The 14,211-nt window shown below is 43.6% G+C and overlaps 2 protein-coding genes across 4 annotated transcripts in view; one reads left to right on the top strand and one right to left on the bottom strand.

The window, feature by feature from the left end:
* Positions 1-1,336, top strand: part of Rtn4 (reticulon 4) — a 60,609-nt gene extending 59,273 nt beyond the window's left edge. For all 3 annotated transcript variants that reach the window (XM_059275184.1, XM_059275186.1, XM_059275187.1), the window contains 2 exons: positions 44-102; positions 398-1,336. In XM_059275184.1, the coding sequence (XP_059131167.1) occupies positions 44-102; positions 398-440 (102 nt within the window). In that variant the 3' untranslated portion in view covers positions 441-1,336. The remainder of the gene's footprint in view (positions 1-43; positions 103-397) is intronic.
* Positions 1,337-2,874: 1,538 nt separating this feature from the next.
* Positions 2,875-14,211, bottom strand: part of Eml6 (EMAP like 6) — a 145,666-nt gene continuing 134,329 nt past the window's right edge. The window contains exons 32-40 of the mRNA XM_059275183.1: positions 12,691-12,848; positions 12,105-12,219; positions 10,248-10,436; positions 8,296-8,468; positions 7,758-7,920; positions 6,136-6,239; positions 5,323-5,476; positions 4,780-4,880; positions 2,875-3,230 (exon numbers count right to left, since the gene is read on the bottom strand). Coding sequence (XP_059131166.1) covers positions 3,206-3,230; positions 4,780-4,880; positions 5,323-5,476; positions 6,136-6,239; positions 7,758-7,920; positions 8,296-8,468; positions 10,248-10,436; positions 12,105-12,219; positions 12,691-12,848 — 1,182 coding nt within the window. The 3' untranslated portion in view covers positions 2,875-3,205. The remainder of the gene's footprint in view (positions 3,231-4,779; positions 4,881-5,322; positions 5,477-6,135; positions 6,240-7,757; positions 7,921-8,295; positions 8,469-10,247; positions 10,437-12,104; positions 12,220-12,690; positions 12,849-14,211) is intronic.

Genomic DNA, 14,211 nt, shown 5'->3' with positions numbered 1-14,211 from the left:
CTTTGGCAGTGGTAACTTTGTAATGATTTATCCTCTTTCTTAGGCGCAGATAGATCATTATCTAGGACTTGCAAATAAGAGTGTTAAAGAGGCCATGGCCAAGTAAGTACACCCTGCGACTTCTTTACCAAGGGCGAGGGCAGCATTCTCCTGCACACTGGAGTCAGTTCAGCATTGACAGAATGCTCCTCCTAAGTGCCAGCATTAATTCTACATTTGCCTTTTTTTTTTTTTTTTTTTTTTTAAAAATACATTGTTGATACCTACATTGTGAGGCAAAGGTGGAAAAATGTATTTTGTATTTTGGTAGCTTTAGGATTCTCTAAATAATATACAACATAGCATGTTTTAAAGAAGCAGAAAACAAACAAAAATTGACATTTTCCTTTATTTATAGAATCCAAGCAAAAATCCCTGGATTGAAGCGCAAAGCAGAATGAAAACGCCCCAGACAGCAGGAGTTCATCTTTCAAGGGGACACTCATTTGATGGTGGGTGGGGGAGGGTCAGGGCGAGCCGTGGCGGCGGTGCAGCTTCAGCTCTTTATTTTTAGCAGTGCACTGTTTGAGGAAAAATTACCTGTCTTGGCTTCCTGTGTTTATCATCTTAAGTATTGTAAGCTGCTATGTATGGATTTAAATTGTAATCATACTTGTTTTTTCTGTATGAGGCACTGGTGAATAAAGTGAGCTGAGAAAGCGATACATTATGTTTTATTGCAAGTAGTCTTGCTGTATTTGGGAAGTTGCAAGAAGGTGAAGCTGAAAAAAAAAAGAAACTTCACAGTGTACTGTGTTTGGTTGGTGTAAATTGATGCAGATTTTTCAATGAAATGTTTAGACAAGATCATACTACTAAAGCAGGAATGAAAACACTGTCTTTATGGTATGTTCTAGGTGTATTGTGAACTTACTGTTATATTGCCAATATAAGTAAATAGAAACATAATCTATATATAGTGTTTCACAAGCTTAGATCTTTACCTTCCATCTGCCCTACAGTGCTTGACCTCTGAGTCATTGATAGTGTAGTCTCAAGCACATAAACTAGGAAGAGAATGTATTTCTAGGAGCACTACCACCTGTTTTTAAGAAAACAACACAGAACTCCAGCATAACGTCATTGCGAAGACTTACCGTAGAGTTAATTCTGTCACAGATTCTGATTCTGTGGACTGAATTAATGCTTCCAAATGTTTGCAGTTATCAAACATTGTTATGCAAGAAATCATAAAATGAAGACTTACACCATTGTGGTTTAAGCTGTACTGAATTATCTGTGGAATGCATTGTGAATTGTAAAAGCAAAGTATCAATAAAGCTTATTATAGACTTCATGTGTTTAGTGTTTTGGTTTCATGAATGTACAGCAAGACACAGTGGTAGGCTATTTAGAGTGAATGATATGCTTTTAGAAAGGTTTCAGTTCATGAAACAGTAAAGAACAAAGAACATTTACATAGTGAAATTTATTTGACCCATAACAAAAGGTTTTAAATTCTTTTATACTTTGACTGAAAATAAACTCATGCACCAATATTTTAACAATACAGTGCAAGATTTATGAATATACATAAAATCACACCACATAAGCTTTACAAATGAGACTTTCAGAAGTCTTTATAACACACACTATTGCTCTTCAAATATACTCTTCAAATATACATGTACATATATCACTGATGAATCTGGTGTCCATCCACATGGTTATTTAAATGCAAGATCTGGTCAGAATGAAAAGTCAGTAGTGCAAGATAGGCAGACACGGTCATCACTCAGCATCACCAGTTACAGGAAACAGAATTAGGGCTGCATAGGGACTCTACTGAGGGCCCAACAACCTACTAGTGGATTAATGTAAGGCATTAGTAAATTGGCATGTGAAATAGCTTAATGAATAGTCTAATCCTTTTAGAATGTTGAAGCGCTTCTGTGGTAAATGTTAATAATCTATTCTTTAACTGAAAATGCTTCATTTCACTCTCTCTAAATTGACAACTGCAGATAACTAGTAACTCAATGTCCAGAATTTTAGTGCACAGACTAGAAGAACTCTGTGGCATGTGTACTCAGTGACTTCATCCCATACCAGCCTTTTCCAGTGATTGCCCTCTGTGTAACGGAACTGAGGGACTTTCAGTTAATATTGTCCAAGTCACATTCTGTCCTACAACTGACTGAAGAAATTTAAGTACTCCTTGAAATTGGGAATTTGTTGAAGAGATTTTTTTTTAAATCTAGATTTTAGTCTGCATTGATTATCTGAAACAAATGGAGTCAAGCCAGCCCTACCCAAGGGTATAAACCAAATGCAGCCTTTTTTAGCAAAACAAATCAGCTCACTCACTTGGACATACTGGAGATCCCCCACCTGCCCTTTTACATCTTGTAGAAGTTGTTTTGTTGGAAGGATTTAGGTTAGGTTGTGGATTTGGCACTAACATAAAATCCAGGCTACTTCCCACAGAATTGGAGTTCCTCTGCTGCTCACCTTCCTTATAATCACTTTTCTCTGAGCGGGTAACTGGTGCCTTTAGAAACTCTAGACATAAATACACACGACAAGGGACGGAGTCTGCTAATCCCATAGCCCTCCTCAGTTTTGAAGTTTTAGCACCATGTGTAGACAGGAGACAACGTGGGAGGTGAGGCAGCAGCCCACACAACTGGGAACTTTCAAGGCACTTAATGGATATAAAACTGCAAATGAAACTTTAAAAAAATTTAAGTTTTTAAACTTGTTTATACATGGCTCATTTGGTTTTGAAAGCTAAATGTGGCAAACAGGCTATCTATTTCTGTACTTAAGTGCTTCCAACTTACACTGTCATGTCCAGTGAACATTCTTGAAATATATAGAAAAAGAATAGCAAAACACCTTTGTAAAAGTCTTAATGCAAATTAAAAGCTACATATTGGTTAGGGTAACTGAGGCTGTGAATTTCGTGGGCTACATTATCAGGATTTCTTTGTTAGTGTAGTTACTTAATAAGTATAGGTTTTAGTTTCCAGAACAAAGGCAAACAGTCTTAATATTGTAGGACTTGACTTTCCTTCTTGACATCCCCATCTTGCAGAGTCCGAGTTGTGAGACAGTCCTACAACCTCACTGGCATCCAGAGCTTGTGTGTCCACAGCAGTTGGTGTTGAGGAGGCACCTCTGCACAGCCCGGGGAGAAGCAGCGTAGTGCACGAGGTTCTGGCGTTCACAGACATCGCCACACAAATACACTGGAAAGCAGACCAGACATTTTTGTGTGCTGTAATGTTGCCAGGTGTCCAAACACAGTCTTGCCAAGTGCTCGAGATTTCAAACTGTAAGCCAGGGTCTCGCCACCTACCATAGTCGTCTCCTTCCAGTCACCATGTTTGTTTATTTTTTTCAGATTTGTTTTGGGGACAGGGTTTCACTATGTACAGGTGTGAGGATTACAGGTGTGAGTACCATGTCTGGCTTACAGCTCTTTTTTAGAGTTCTTTATGTATCTGCTTTTGCCCCTTTTGCTGCTTTGAGCATTTGTGCAGAATGAAGTCACTGGGGACTTTGGCAGACTTTACACTATCTGTCCTGTTGATATTGAAGAGGTTTTATCAGTGCCGTTTAAATGTAGCCCTTTTTATATGGTATACAAATCTTACGTTTTTAGGTTACTTATAAGTCTTGTTTAGTAAACAAGTCACCTTGTATTTCCTGCACTGGGGTGGCCAGTTCATTTAGGTCTTGTAGTCCCAGCTTGTTCTGTTTGGCCAGTATTGTTTTGAATGGGTATTAATAGTCCAAAGGAACTGGTGTCAGTACTACCCCAAGCATTAGAAGTATCTACAATAGCTGTTACAGTGAGCTAGAGATGACTCTATAGGCCATCACAATGCACTGTGCTCTTATAGGTGCCTCTTAATTTAGTGCATGTGTAAGCACTGCAGCATTGAGTGTGGAAGTCAGGACAATTTTCAGGGGTGGATTCTCTCCATCTGAATCACTGAGATTGAACTCGGGTCATCAGACTATGCAGCAAACACCTTTATCTTGCCAGCCATGTTTTGCTGCTTTATCCCCTCCCCCTGAGTTTTTATTAAACAAAAACCATATTTGTAATAAAGCCTTTCAATATGTCAAAATGGAGTTATGATAGAATGACCTGGTCCTGTCCCTCCATATGCCACAAAACTCTATTCTACTTCAGAAACACAGACCTGTGGGTCAGGTTGGAAGGGTTTCTTCCAAAACAATAGCTTCCTAGCCATGCTTCCTGCAGAGTAACCTGCCCGCTTCACCGTGAGGTCAAGCTGCCTTGGCTGTGCGTCCAGCTTGGAGTTGTGCTGCTGACTAGCCCTAGACCTAGTCACCTTCCATTCGTGTGTCAGCTGAAGGCCAGCACTTGCCTTGGTTGTTTCTTAGTGTCACTGGTATTTTTAAATGTCTCTTGGCTATAGTGATGCATGGATGAAGGTTGATTTTTAAATTGATTCTCAGTGATTGTTTCTACTCAAGTTAGCCATTCTAGATTTCTTACCTTTCTGGCCCCTTACTCCCAGCAGTGTTCAGAATAGCTATCACATGACCTGAGCTCAACAATCCCAGGACAGTACTAATGGGGACACAGGTCTGTCAAAATTTGTTGAGAACCCCAACAACAGCCAATATAAGTTCTTGTTCTTCCTAAGAACTCACAGAATTTCCTTTTTACTGCCCCACATCAAACCCTTCTGTGTCCCTGGCAGAGCCTGACCCACAGGACACCTGAACTAGACAGAGACAATCAAATTAATGGGGGACTACCTGCAGTCGTCTCCTCCAGTGCTGACTACATACTTGTCATCATAAGAGAAACGGATGTTTGTCACATGAGCTGAGTGACCAAAGTAACGTTTATGCTTGGCCTGTGAGGAAAAGCAAATGGAGTGCTTGTTATTTCCAATAACTTGGCAAGTTACAGATCCATCAAGTTCCCTACTCCCAGAAACCCCTGCAGCTCTGTCTGGACAAGGAGTTGATGGGAAGAGTACCTGCTGTGGCCTTGCAGTGTCCCTTCCTCTTAGGGCTACAGATTCTGCTCTTGATACCCAAGCTCAAGAAATTCTAACTGCAACCACAGCACTTCCAGGGTACATCTGCCAGCCAGCCTTTTGCTGATTTCCCTGCCTCATTCTTTCCTTCATGGCCTTTTTGTCCACCCACCATCTATCTAGTTTCTAGGGCTATATCTCCAGAGGGACATTAAAATACCAGCCAAATCTTCACAGGGCTGGAACCATGATAATTCTGATGGCCATCAATATGTGTAGATTCTTTAGACTACAGGGGCTACTCAGGAAGACTCACGAATTTTTCTGTGCATGGAAAATCAAAGAGCTTCACTAGCCCAAAATCATCTCCTGTGACAATGTTCAAGCCGGCATGGGTCACACATGCACAGTTGACATCGGCCTTGTCTGCATTTCGTGGCCAGATTCCAATGACTTCATCTCCTAGAACACTGTTCCAAGAGGGAAAGGTATTAGAAAGATGTGACAGAATTCTCTAGGGTCATTGTCCCCTCCTAGGGTAAGAAGTAGGAATTCTACACGATTTGGTCATGTGGCAGCCATGGCTGTCATGAACAGCCATCCCCAGCCCTGGGCATTTTCACCACCTTGCACTGTTCCTTCTCAATCCCCATCTCCTACACTTCAGAAAGAAACGTTTATCCCCATCTTTGATTTTCTTTTTCTTCTTTCTCTATAGTCCTACTGAATATATGTATGCTGGCAAGGGCAGGACTCCTGACTGAACGGTTGTCCCTTGTCCTGAATGGAGCAGGCATTGTTTCTTTGCTCAACAACAGTTCTAGTCCCCAACACCCTACCCTGTGCATTCCTCCTCCAGGTTACTGGAAGCTTCATTGTTACCGGGCTTGGTCAGAACATTTGGACTTTCTGAATGGAGCTTGGGGTTGGTATGAGTGATAAGACAAAAAGAATTGATGGCAAAGCACTGATCAGATAAAGCTATATCCTAAGCCAGTGTCCATCAGCTTTCATGGTCACCCCCAGCCCCAAGAAAAGACAGTTTCATCTCAGCTCTTCCTATCATGGCCATCACAAAACCAGAGGCAGAGGTAGGACCCCTTCCTCAAGTAGAATTCTCTTCAGTCACCTTGTCCAGGAAGCCCAGGTGATCTTCTCAATGACCATGGCTTCAGTTACCTGCTTCCCCAGGGGAACCTCATGCACCTGGCGCTTATAGGCTCCTGTTGACACCTGCAAGTGGAGAGGAACCACATTCATCTGCTTCCTCAGTCCCACAGACCCCCTTGGCTGTCTTCCCAAACACTAGTTCAGCCCCAACATTGAAACCCAAACTCGGCTCCGGGCTACAAAGCCTGGATACTGCCCATGCTAAAGTTCATAGGGTGGGATATCTTCTACCCCCCCACCCCCACCCCCGTTTCCCAAAGTCCTGACACATTGGTCCTTCAAATGTGACTGTATATCAGTAACCTGGAAACTTGTTGGAAACACGAATTTTTGGCCCAGCTTGTCAAATCAAATCAAACCCCATGAGGGTGGGCCAAGCAGTTGTTTAACAGCCTCCAGGTGATTCTAATACACACAAAATCCCTGTTCTCGGAGAATGAAGGCACAAAAGGCAAATTTTATTGTAGGCAGTGTCTGACGGACCTGCCCTAGAGGAAATTGGCCACTGTTTTTCACATTAAAGGACATTTGCCAGAATCTTTGGCTCCTCTCTCCCCAAAGTGAGGATGCCTCTAAATAAGCCACCCAGGTTTTTCTTCTATCTTTCTCACCTCAGGGTTTCAATGCAGATGGCTTGGAACAGAAATCCCACCCCCTAACTCCTACACAACATACAGACTTGACCTAAGCAGGACCTAATGGACACCTCCTCAGGGGCTGCTGGCACCCTTTACTTGCCTTTTCAGCACAAAAGCTTGACATTTGTGGTTTAATATTTGCCTTCTCTGAGGAAGTGCAAGCTCCAGGAGACGTAATAAACACATTGTATCCATCCCAAAGCCCTCCTAGCCTAATGCTTTGTTTGATAAGTTTGAAAAGTGACTGTGCATTCCTCTCTCCTTTCATAGTGAATATCCAACTCTAGGCCCCCAAATGCTGAATACTGAAGGCACTTTTGTTTTCAGCCATAAGTTCCAAAGGTAGGACCCCTTGGTCTTGCCTTACTGGTCAGCTGTGCTGGGCTGTCCAGCCCACTCCAGTATGCAGTAGCATAAACAATAACAAGCTCAGTGCAGCCCTAGAGAACTAGAAATTAGAAAGGTTTTTAAAAATTAATATTGTTTATGAATATATGTGTGCATGTGTGTAGGTCAGAGGGCAAATTGTGGGAATCAAGTATCTCCTTCCATCATGTGGGACAGGAGAGGGTTTGAGCTTGGTTGTTGGGCTTAGCTGCAGGCACCTACCTAGCCTCAAAAATTAGGAAATTTTGTTGAAGGGCTGGTGAAAATAGGTTAAAGATGACTAGGAATATGTTCCCTGCTATGCATTTTTTTTGTTTTTGTTTCTTACTAAAGAATGGTTACATATATAAGGTACACACATATATATGTACATATGTACACACACACACACAAAATTATCCAAGCCTCTGTCTCTACATAAAATAGGGAGAAAGGAACAGCTCTTGGAAATTGCCTGCGATGGATAAATTAGTATGTTGCCCAGCACTCTAATCATAGGAACACTGTTTTTGTTGCTCTTCTTGGTTGCCCCTGAAACAATTAGCCGGAAGCATACCTGAATGAATTTGCTGTCTGCAGAAAAGTCCATCTGAATAACAAAGCTTGGGATGTCTTTGCAGTAGCCAATGCGGTTCAGACTTGTTCCCTGAGTGAGGTCATAGAAGTCAACTGTGTGCTCAGAAGAGCCCACAGCTAAGAATCTGTTGTCTGGGCTGATTCTAGGGAAAAACAAAATCAAGAGCATGGTCCATGAGGAGGCTCTTTGGGGCTGCTGAGGCACAAGGCAGATCTGGACACACAAAGACGTGTCAGCATTGTCCCAAGCCCAAAGATGAGATGAGCCTCCCAACTCACATGTGGCTGACTTCTCCCCAGGTTTTATGAAATTAAACATTTTCTGAATCTAATCCCACGGGGGAAATGGTGGTATGCAGCCTATTGTAAAATTACAGGTCCTTTTACCATCTTATGTCAGAATGACCCTCGTATAGCTGGCTGTGGAAGCAACCCTTTCAACTCAGTTCAGTCCATCTATGTCCCTCTCACACCCCCACCAAAAGGACCCTTCTGGCTCAGACCACTCACATATGTACCTGATATCTTGGATGGCAGATTTCCGGTCTCGTTTTTTCCCCCAAACTTTTAGGCTGTTCACCAGCAAGATGACAAACTCTCCATTCTTCATGCCAATGGCCACCATCTCCCCATCAGGGCTATAGGCTGCACATCTAGCTGCATGGCCCAGGTTCACCTTGTTTAGCAGTTTCTACATGGATATAAAGAATCATCTGAGCCCTCAGCACCTGGGTTGATATCAGGACAGGGAAGTCAGACTACTTCAGCTGCCACTGAAGGCCACCAGTGTCTTCTCATAGTAAATCTCCTTGGGCACCGTGATTAGACCCGCTTAGGGGATAGCACATTTTAGGATAGGGTTTGGCAAACATTGCCTGTTACGTCATCGTAACTTTACATTGAGCACTGTAGGCTCTGGGTTCTAATTACCCAGCTTTGTCGTGGTACAAACAACTACAGACAGCAGATAATGTGTGGTTTCACCTATTGAAACGGGCCAGACCCAGCCCTTAGGCTTTGTCAGGGAAAGAATGTGAACTTCAGCATTCACATTCTCAGCTCTTGAAAGTGAAAGGTTTTCACTTTCCAGTTGGATATACTTGTGTACATTGCTGCCCATACAGAAGTGACACTGACATCAGTCTTGGAAAATTTTCTAAGTGTTAACAATAGCATACAGGAAGCATCTAGTATATAGTAGGTTTTCAGTGAGTGAAAGCTGCTTTTAGTAACTTTAATAGCTTAAAAACTAAATGAGTATAATGCATGCTTTTACATGTCTGTTCTTTGACCCTTACACTAAAGATGTGACCAAACATTTCTTAGCCATTTTGAAACAGAATTTTGGTGTTCTGGGTTGGATAAGCCTCAATAACCTTTTTCTTGATGTTTTACATTTTCACCCCAGATGAACTTTAAAGTTGCTTTCCCAACCTTCCTGGGACCTGATGGGAACATTTGACATTCTCAAATATTTCTCTTCCCTTCTCTCCCTCTCCCTTTTTCTTTCATAAAAAGATAGCAATTCTCAATTCGATTATTCCAGAATATCAACATCTAGGGCTCAGTAGAGTGCTTGCCTAATATCCATGAAGCCTTGATTTGAGCCCCAGAACTGCATCACAGTGCATACCTGCATTCCCAGCACTGGAGAAGTGGAGGCAGGAGAGTCAGGAGGGTCAGTGTCTTCTCTACTACATACTGAGTTCAAGGCCAGCCTGTGCTATGAGACCCCATCTCAACACAAGTGTATCTAGACAGATGAACAGCTGAAAGGGCAGATGAGCTATGGGGAGGGACTTTTATTAGTAGACTTTCTAACAGCGCTGATCCAGCATATCCCTATCTCTGGCTTGGCACAGGCCCTCTCTGCTCTAACCGCTATAGACACATGAGCCAGACAGAGTTGTTGTGGAATAATCTTTTTGTACACTGTGAAGATGTGTCTTTGCCAAGGTGCTTTCTTTTTGGTTTAATAAAAAGCTAGAGCCGGGCGGTGGTGGCACATGCCTTTAATCCCAGCACTCGGGAGGCAGAGCCAGGCGGATCTCTGTGAGTTCGAGGCCAGCCTGGACTACCAAGTGAGTCCCAGGAAAGGCGCAAAGCTACACAGAGAAACTCTGTCTCGAAAAACAAAACAAAACAAAACAAAACAAAAAAAAAAGCTAAATGGCCATTAGCTAGGCAGGAGGTATAGGTGGGACAGCCAGACACAGATGCGCTGGGGAGAAGAAAGGTAGGGTCACCAGGAGACACAGGGAGCAAGACATGCTAGAGGACAGGTAAAGCCATGAGCCATGAGGCAATACATAAATAAACAGAAATGGGTTAATTTAAGTTGTAAGAGCTAGTTAGTAACAAGCCTAAGCTATGGCTGAGCTTTTATAATTAATAAGTCTCCATGCCATTATTGGGGAGCCGATGGTATCAATGAAAAACACCAACTACACAGAGTAGGCAGGCCCCTTACCTTGTCAGCCAGGTCCCAGATCCTTGCTGTGCCATCATTGCTGGCTGAGATGAAGATGTCCTTAGATGGGTGTGTGGCTAGGCCCCAGATCTCCCCCTCCATATGTCCATCAATCAAGATGTTTGAAGCAGCATTTTTTTCACCAACTTCAATTATTTCACCATCTTTGGTTCCTACTAAAATTTTTCCCTGTTATAATAAAATACTATTAGCAAAAGAACTGTATGAGCCCACTCATTTGAGGTACCCAAAATGATCCAATTCACGGGACACAAAGGGGCAGGAGGAAGGGTGAAGGGGGAGGTGGTGTTTAATAAAAAATTAAAGAGGTGGGTTTTAATAAGAATATTTGAAGGCAACAGTGTAAATGTGTTTAATGTCTATGCATTGTACATAAAATGGTTAAAATGGTAAGTTTTATGTGTTTTGCCACAGTTTAAAAAATAATTTAAAGCCAGGAGGTAGTGGCACACACCTTTAATCCCAGCACTTGGGAGGCAGAGGCAGGCAGATCTCTGACTTTGAGGCCAGCCTGGTCTACAGAAGGAGTTCCAGGACAGCCAGGGCTACACAGAGAAACCCTGTCTTGAAAAACCACACACACACAAAATGATGATGATGATGATGATAAATTCAAAAGCACTGTTAGTGGAACTCTATATTGGAATTAAAATCAGAAGAGCTGAGAGGTGACTTTTTAAGGACTAACCACCTATTAGCAGTCTCCTCTCCCTTTTCATTTTGCCTTTTCTAGCAGCTACACTGGGTATGAGCTTTAGCAGCGGACTCTGTTGGCCTCTGCTAGAACATCCCAAAGGCTATAAGCTCCCTATAGAGTGAGGCAGCCAATACTAGTTCTTAGACAACTCCAACTTTTTTTAATTAATTTTTTTCATACAATATATTTTGGTCATATTCTTTCCCCTTCCCCAACTCCTTCCAGATCCCCATTCCCTACTCATCCAACTTCATTTTTCTCTCTCAAAAAAACCTAACCCAAAACAACACAAAAATACCACAAAACATACACACAAAACCAAAACCAAAGCCAAAACCCCAAACTACAAAATCTGTTTTGTGTTAGCCAACTACTCCTGAGCATGCGACCTGCCCTGGGGTGTGCATGACATACCCAGTGTCTCTTCACTGAAGAAAGGTTCTCCCAGCGGCTACCAGGGTCAAGTTCTTTCTTCCACTGAACAGAGATGTAAGCTGGACAAATATCCTGCCCACACCTCACATAATCATGCTTCCAAATGATTGACACTTAGCTCTTAAGAATATGGCGGTTGCAGTTAGGGTTGCCTTTCTTGCTGAGAATGTCTTAGAAAGCAGATCCTTAAGCTGAGGAGCAGCTCAGAGATGAACGTGGGAAATTAAACAGCGAGGCTCCTTTTCAAACATCCAGGTGGAATTTTAAATACATTAAAAAGGAAAATACTGGGTGTGGCCATGCCTCCTGACATTCTCATTCTGCAGCTCAACCAAATGAGCTGAGAATTAATGACTTTGAAGCAGATGGTTCAGTGGCCCTGAGTGTGATTTGGCATCATTCAGCTTATGAGAATGAATGGTGTTTGTAGTGACTGTGGCTGACTTCCTGTCACGTGGACAGAAAATACCCTCATCTGTGAAACAGGAAGCCCTCTTGATCCACCTGGTGCAGGTTCTGGACACAGGTTCAGAGACACCCCTAGCCTTCCTGGACTCCTGAGCAGAGTATAATTTACACCCTGGGGTTTAAGTCTTGAACAAACACTGGAAGAAAGAAAGACTGCTGGGAACACCGCCCCCACCCCTGTCTCTTTTCTCGGCTCAGCCTGGAGGTGTCACTCCCACAGGGCCAGCCATACTCACTTTGCCACGGCACACAGAACGCACACACTCCACCAGCTGCCCTGTCTCCAACTGGAAAGCCCGGCAGCGCTTCATCTCCTGGTCCCACAACTTTACAGCCCCTCCTTCTTTAGTCCTGAAAAAGGCACAAAGAGGCACTCGCCCATTCCCTCAAGACTTCCCCTCCTGGCCCCTCAGCACAGTCACTGATGGCATGGCCACCCAGCGCAGCAGTTCTTAGGTCCTGCAGATGTCCTACATGGCCGTCAGATGCGTGTCTCCGGAGGAAAGCCAGCCATGTGTTCATTAGCCTGCTAACAGTGTCCCGCAGGTCCTGCCCTCTCACTGCCATCCTCTTCCTCCCTCCTACAAGAGCTGCTGTGGTAGCACTGGCAAGAGCAGTCACGACAGCTTTCTAAGAAGTATCTCCCGAGTTTTTAGCCGCATTGGCCTTCTCTACTTCCCTCTTGGAAGACCTTGGGCTCTCTTGCAGAGATGGCAGTCTGATCTAACACAGAAAAGATAGGACACCACAAAATGACAGATGCTTCTGTCATTTTGCCCCAAGATAGTAGCAAACAAGTCCCCAAGATAGACCTTTACTTACGGCCGTTCTTTTCCGCCTGTCACAATAAGCCCATCCCGGAGGGTGGTATACATTGTGAAAACAGGTCCTGTGTGAGCCTTGGCCACTAGCCGGATGAGGAAGTGCTCCTTCCACACATAGACATCTCCACTGATGGCACCAGTGAAAGTGAGGCTGTTCTGTAAACAGAGGGACACCTTGGGAACCAGGAACATGCTTAAGGGTCCCTTCTCAGCCACTGCTCCTTTTTTTGTTTAAAATTATTTTTATTATTTTTAATTATACGTGTGTGTGTGTGTGTGTGTGTGTGTGTCTGTCTGTCTGTCTGTCTGTCTGTCCATGCATATGAGTATAGGTACCCACAGAGGCCAGAGGCATTGGATGCCGTGGAGCCAGAGTTATAGGCAGTCATGGGATACTAAAGTTGGGTGCTGGGAATTGAACTCAGGTCCTCTGAAGAGCAGTGAATGCTCTTAACCACTGAAGGATCTCTCCAGCTAGACTGGCTCCTTTGCTGAGAGGACCAGCCATGCATTGTCAGTTTGATCTGCACTAAGCCAAACATTTGCAGAGAACCAGAAGAACACGAGAGGTCACCGGGCTTTGCAATTTACTTGCTAATTGGTTTGAACATTTTTGTATTCCTTCTGTGTACACCTCTGCAGCATCAGCCCAAGATAGGCCACAGTCAGGGAAGGGCCAACCCCAACCATGGAGGAAACACGCCTGGGGTTCACCTGGGAAGTGGACACATTGCACTGGAGATGCCTTACATGTGCACTGGCTGGGGGATTTGTGGAGCAGGAGGGCCAGGAAGAAAAAGACTACTCCCTGAGGGTGGAAAGTATTCCCAGAATTCTCAGGGGTTGCTTAAGCAGGGTCTGCTCTGGTGTCACCTGGGACTACTAAACCTACACCTTGATGGTTAATCGCTGTCAGTTTGGATGGATTAAAATTTCTTATGAAAAACAACCTCTCCATGTGTCTATTTCTAGAAAGGGCAACTGCAAAGGAAATGGTTGGATGTGGGTGGCACTATCCTAATTCCTGGGGACTCAGACTGAATAAGAAGGAGACAGTGAGCTGAGCACCAGCATCGCCTCTGCCTCCTGACCATGGGCGCCATGTAACCCATGACCTACTATCATGCCGCTGCTGTCATGATGATCTGATCTTAACCCAGAGCCAAAATAAATCCTTGCTTAACTTGCTCTCCTCAGCTATTTTGTCATGGCAACAAGAAAAGTAACTAATACTTTTTGACTCAACATTTGAGAACAAAAAAAAAAATGGGTAAAAATGTAGTCAATTGAGGGACTGAGGAGATAGTTCCGTCAGTAAGCACTTGCCTTACAAGAATGAGGGCCTGGGTTCAATCCCATGAACCTACATTTTAAAAAGCCTGGTGTACTAGTCTGTGCTCATAATCTCAGTGCTGGGAAACGAGAGACAGGCAGATCCCTGAGGATCACTGGCCACCCGATCTAGCCTAATTAGCAAGGTTCAGGTTCAGTGACAGACTGTCTCAAAGGTGGTAACTGG

The sequence above is a fragment of the Peromyscus eremicus genome, chromosome 10 (assembly GCF_949786415.1).
Source record: "Peromyscus eremicus chromosome 10, PerEre_H2_v1, whole genome shotgun sequence".
In the NCBI taxonomy this organism is placed as follows: Eukaryota; Metazoa; Chordata; class Mammalia; order Rodentia; family Cricetidae; genus Peromyscus; species Peromyscus eremicus.
The sequence above is the reverse complement of the archived record's forward strand: the minus strand, read 5'-3'. Positions and strand labels throughout refer to the sequence as shown.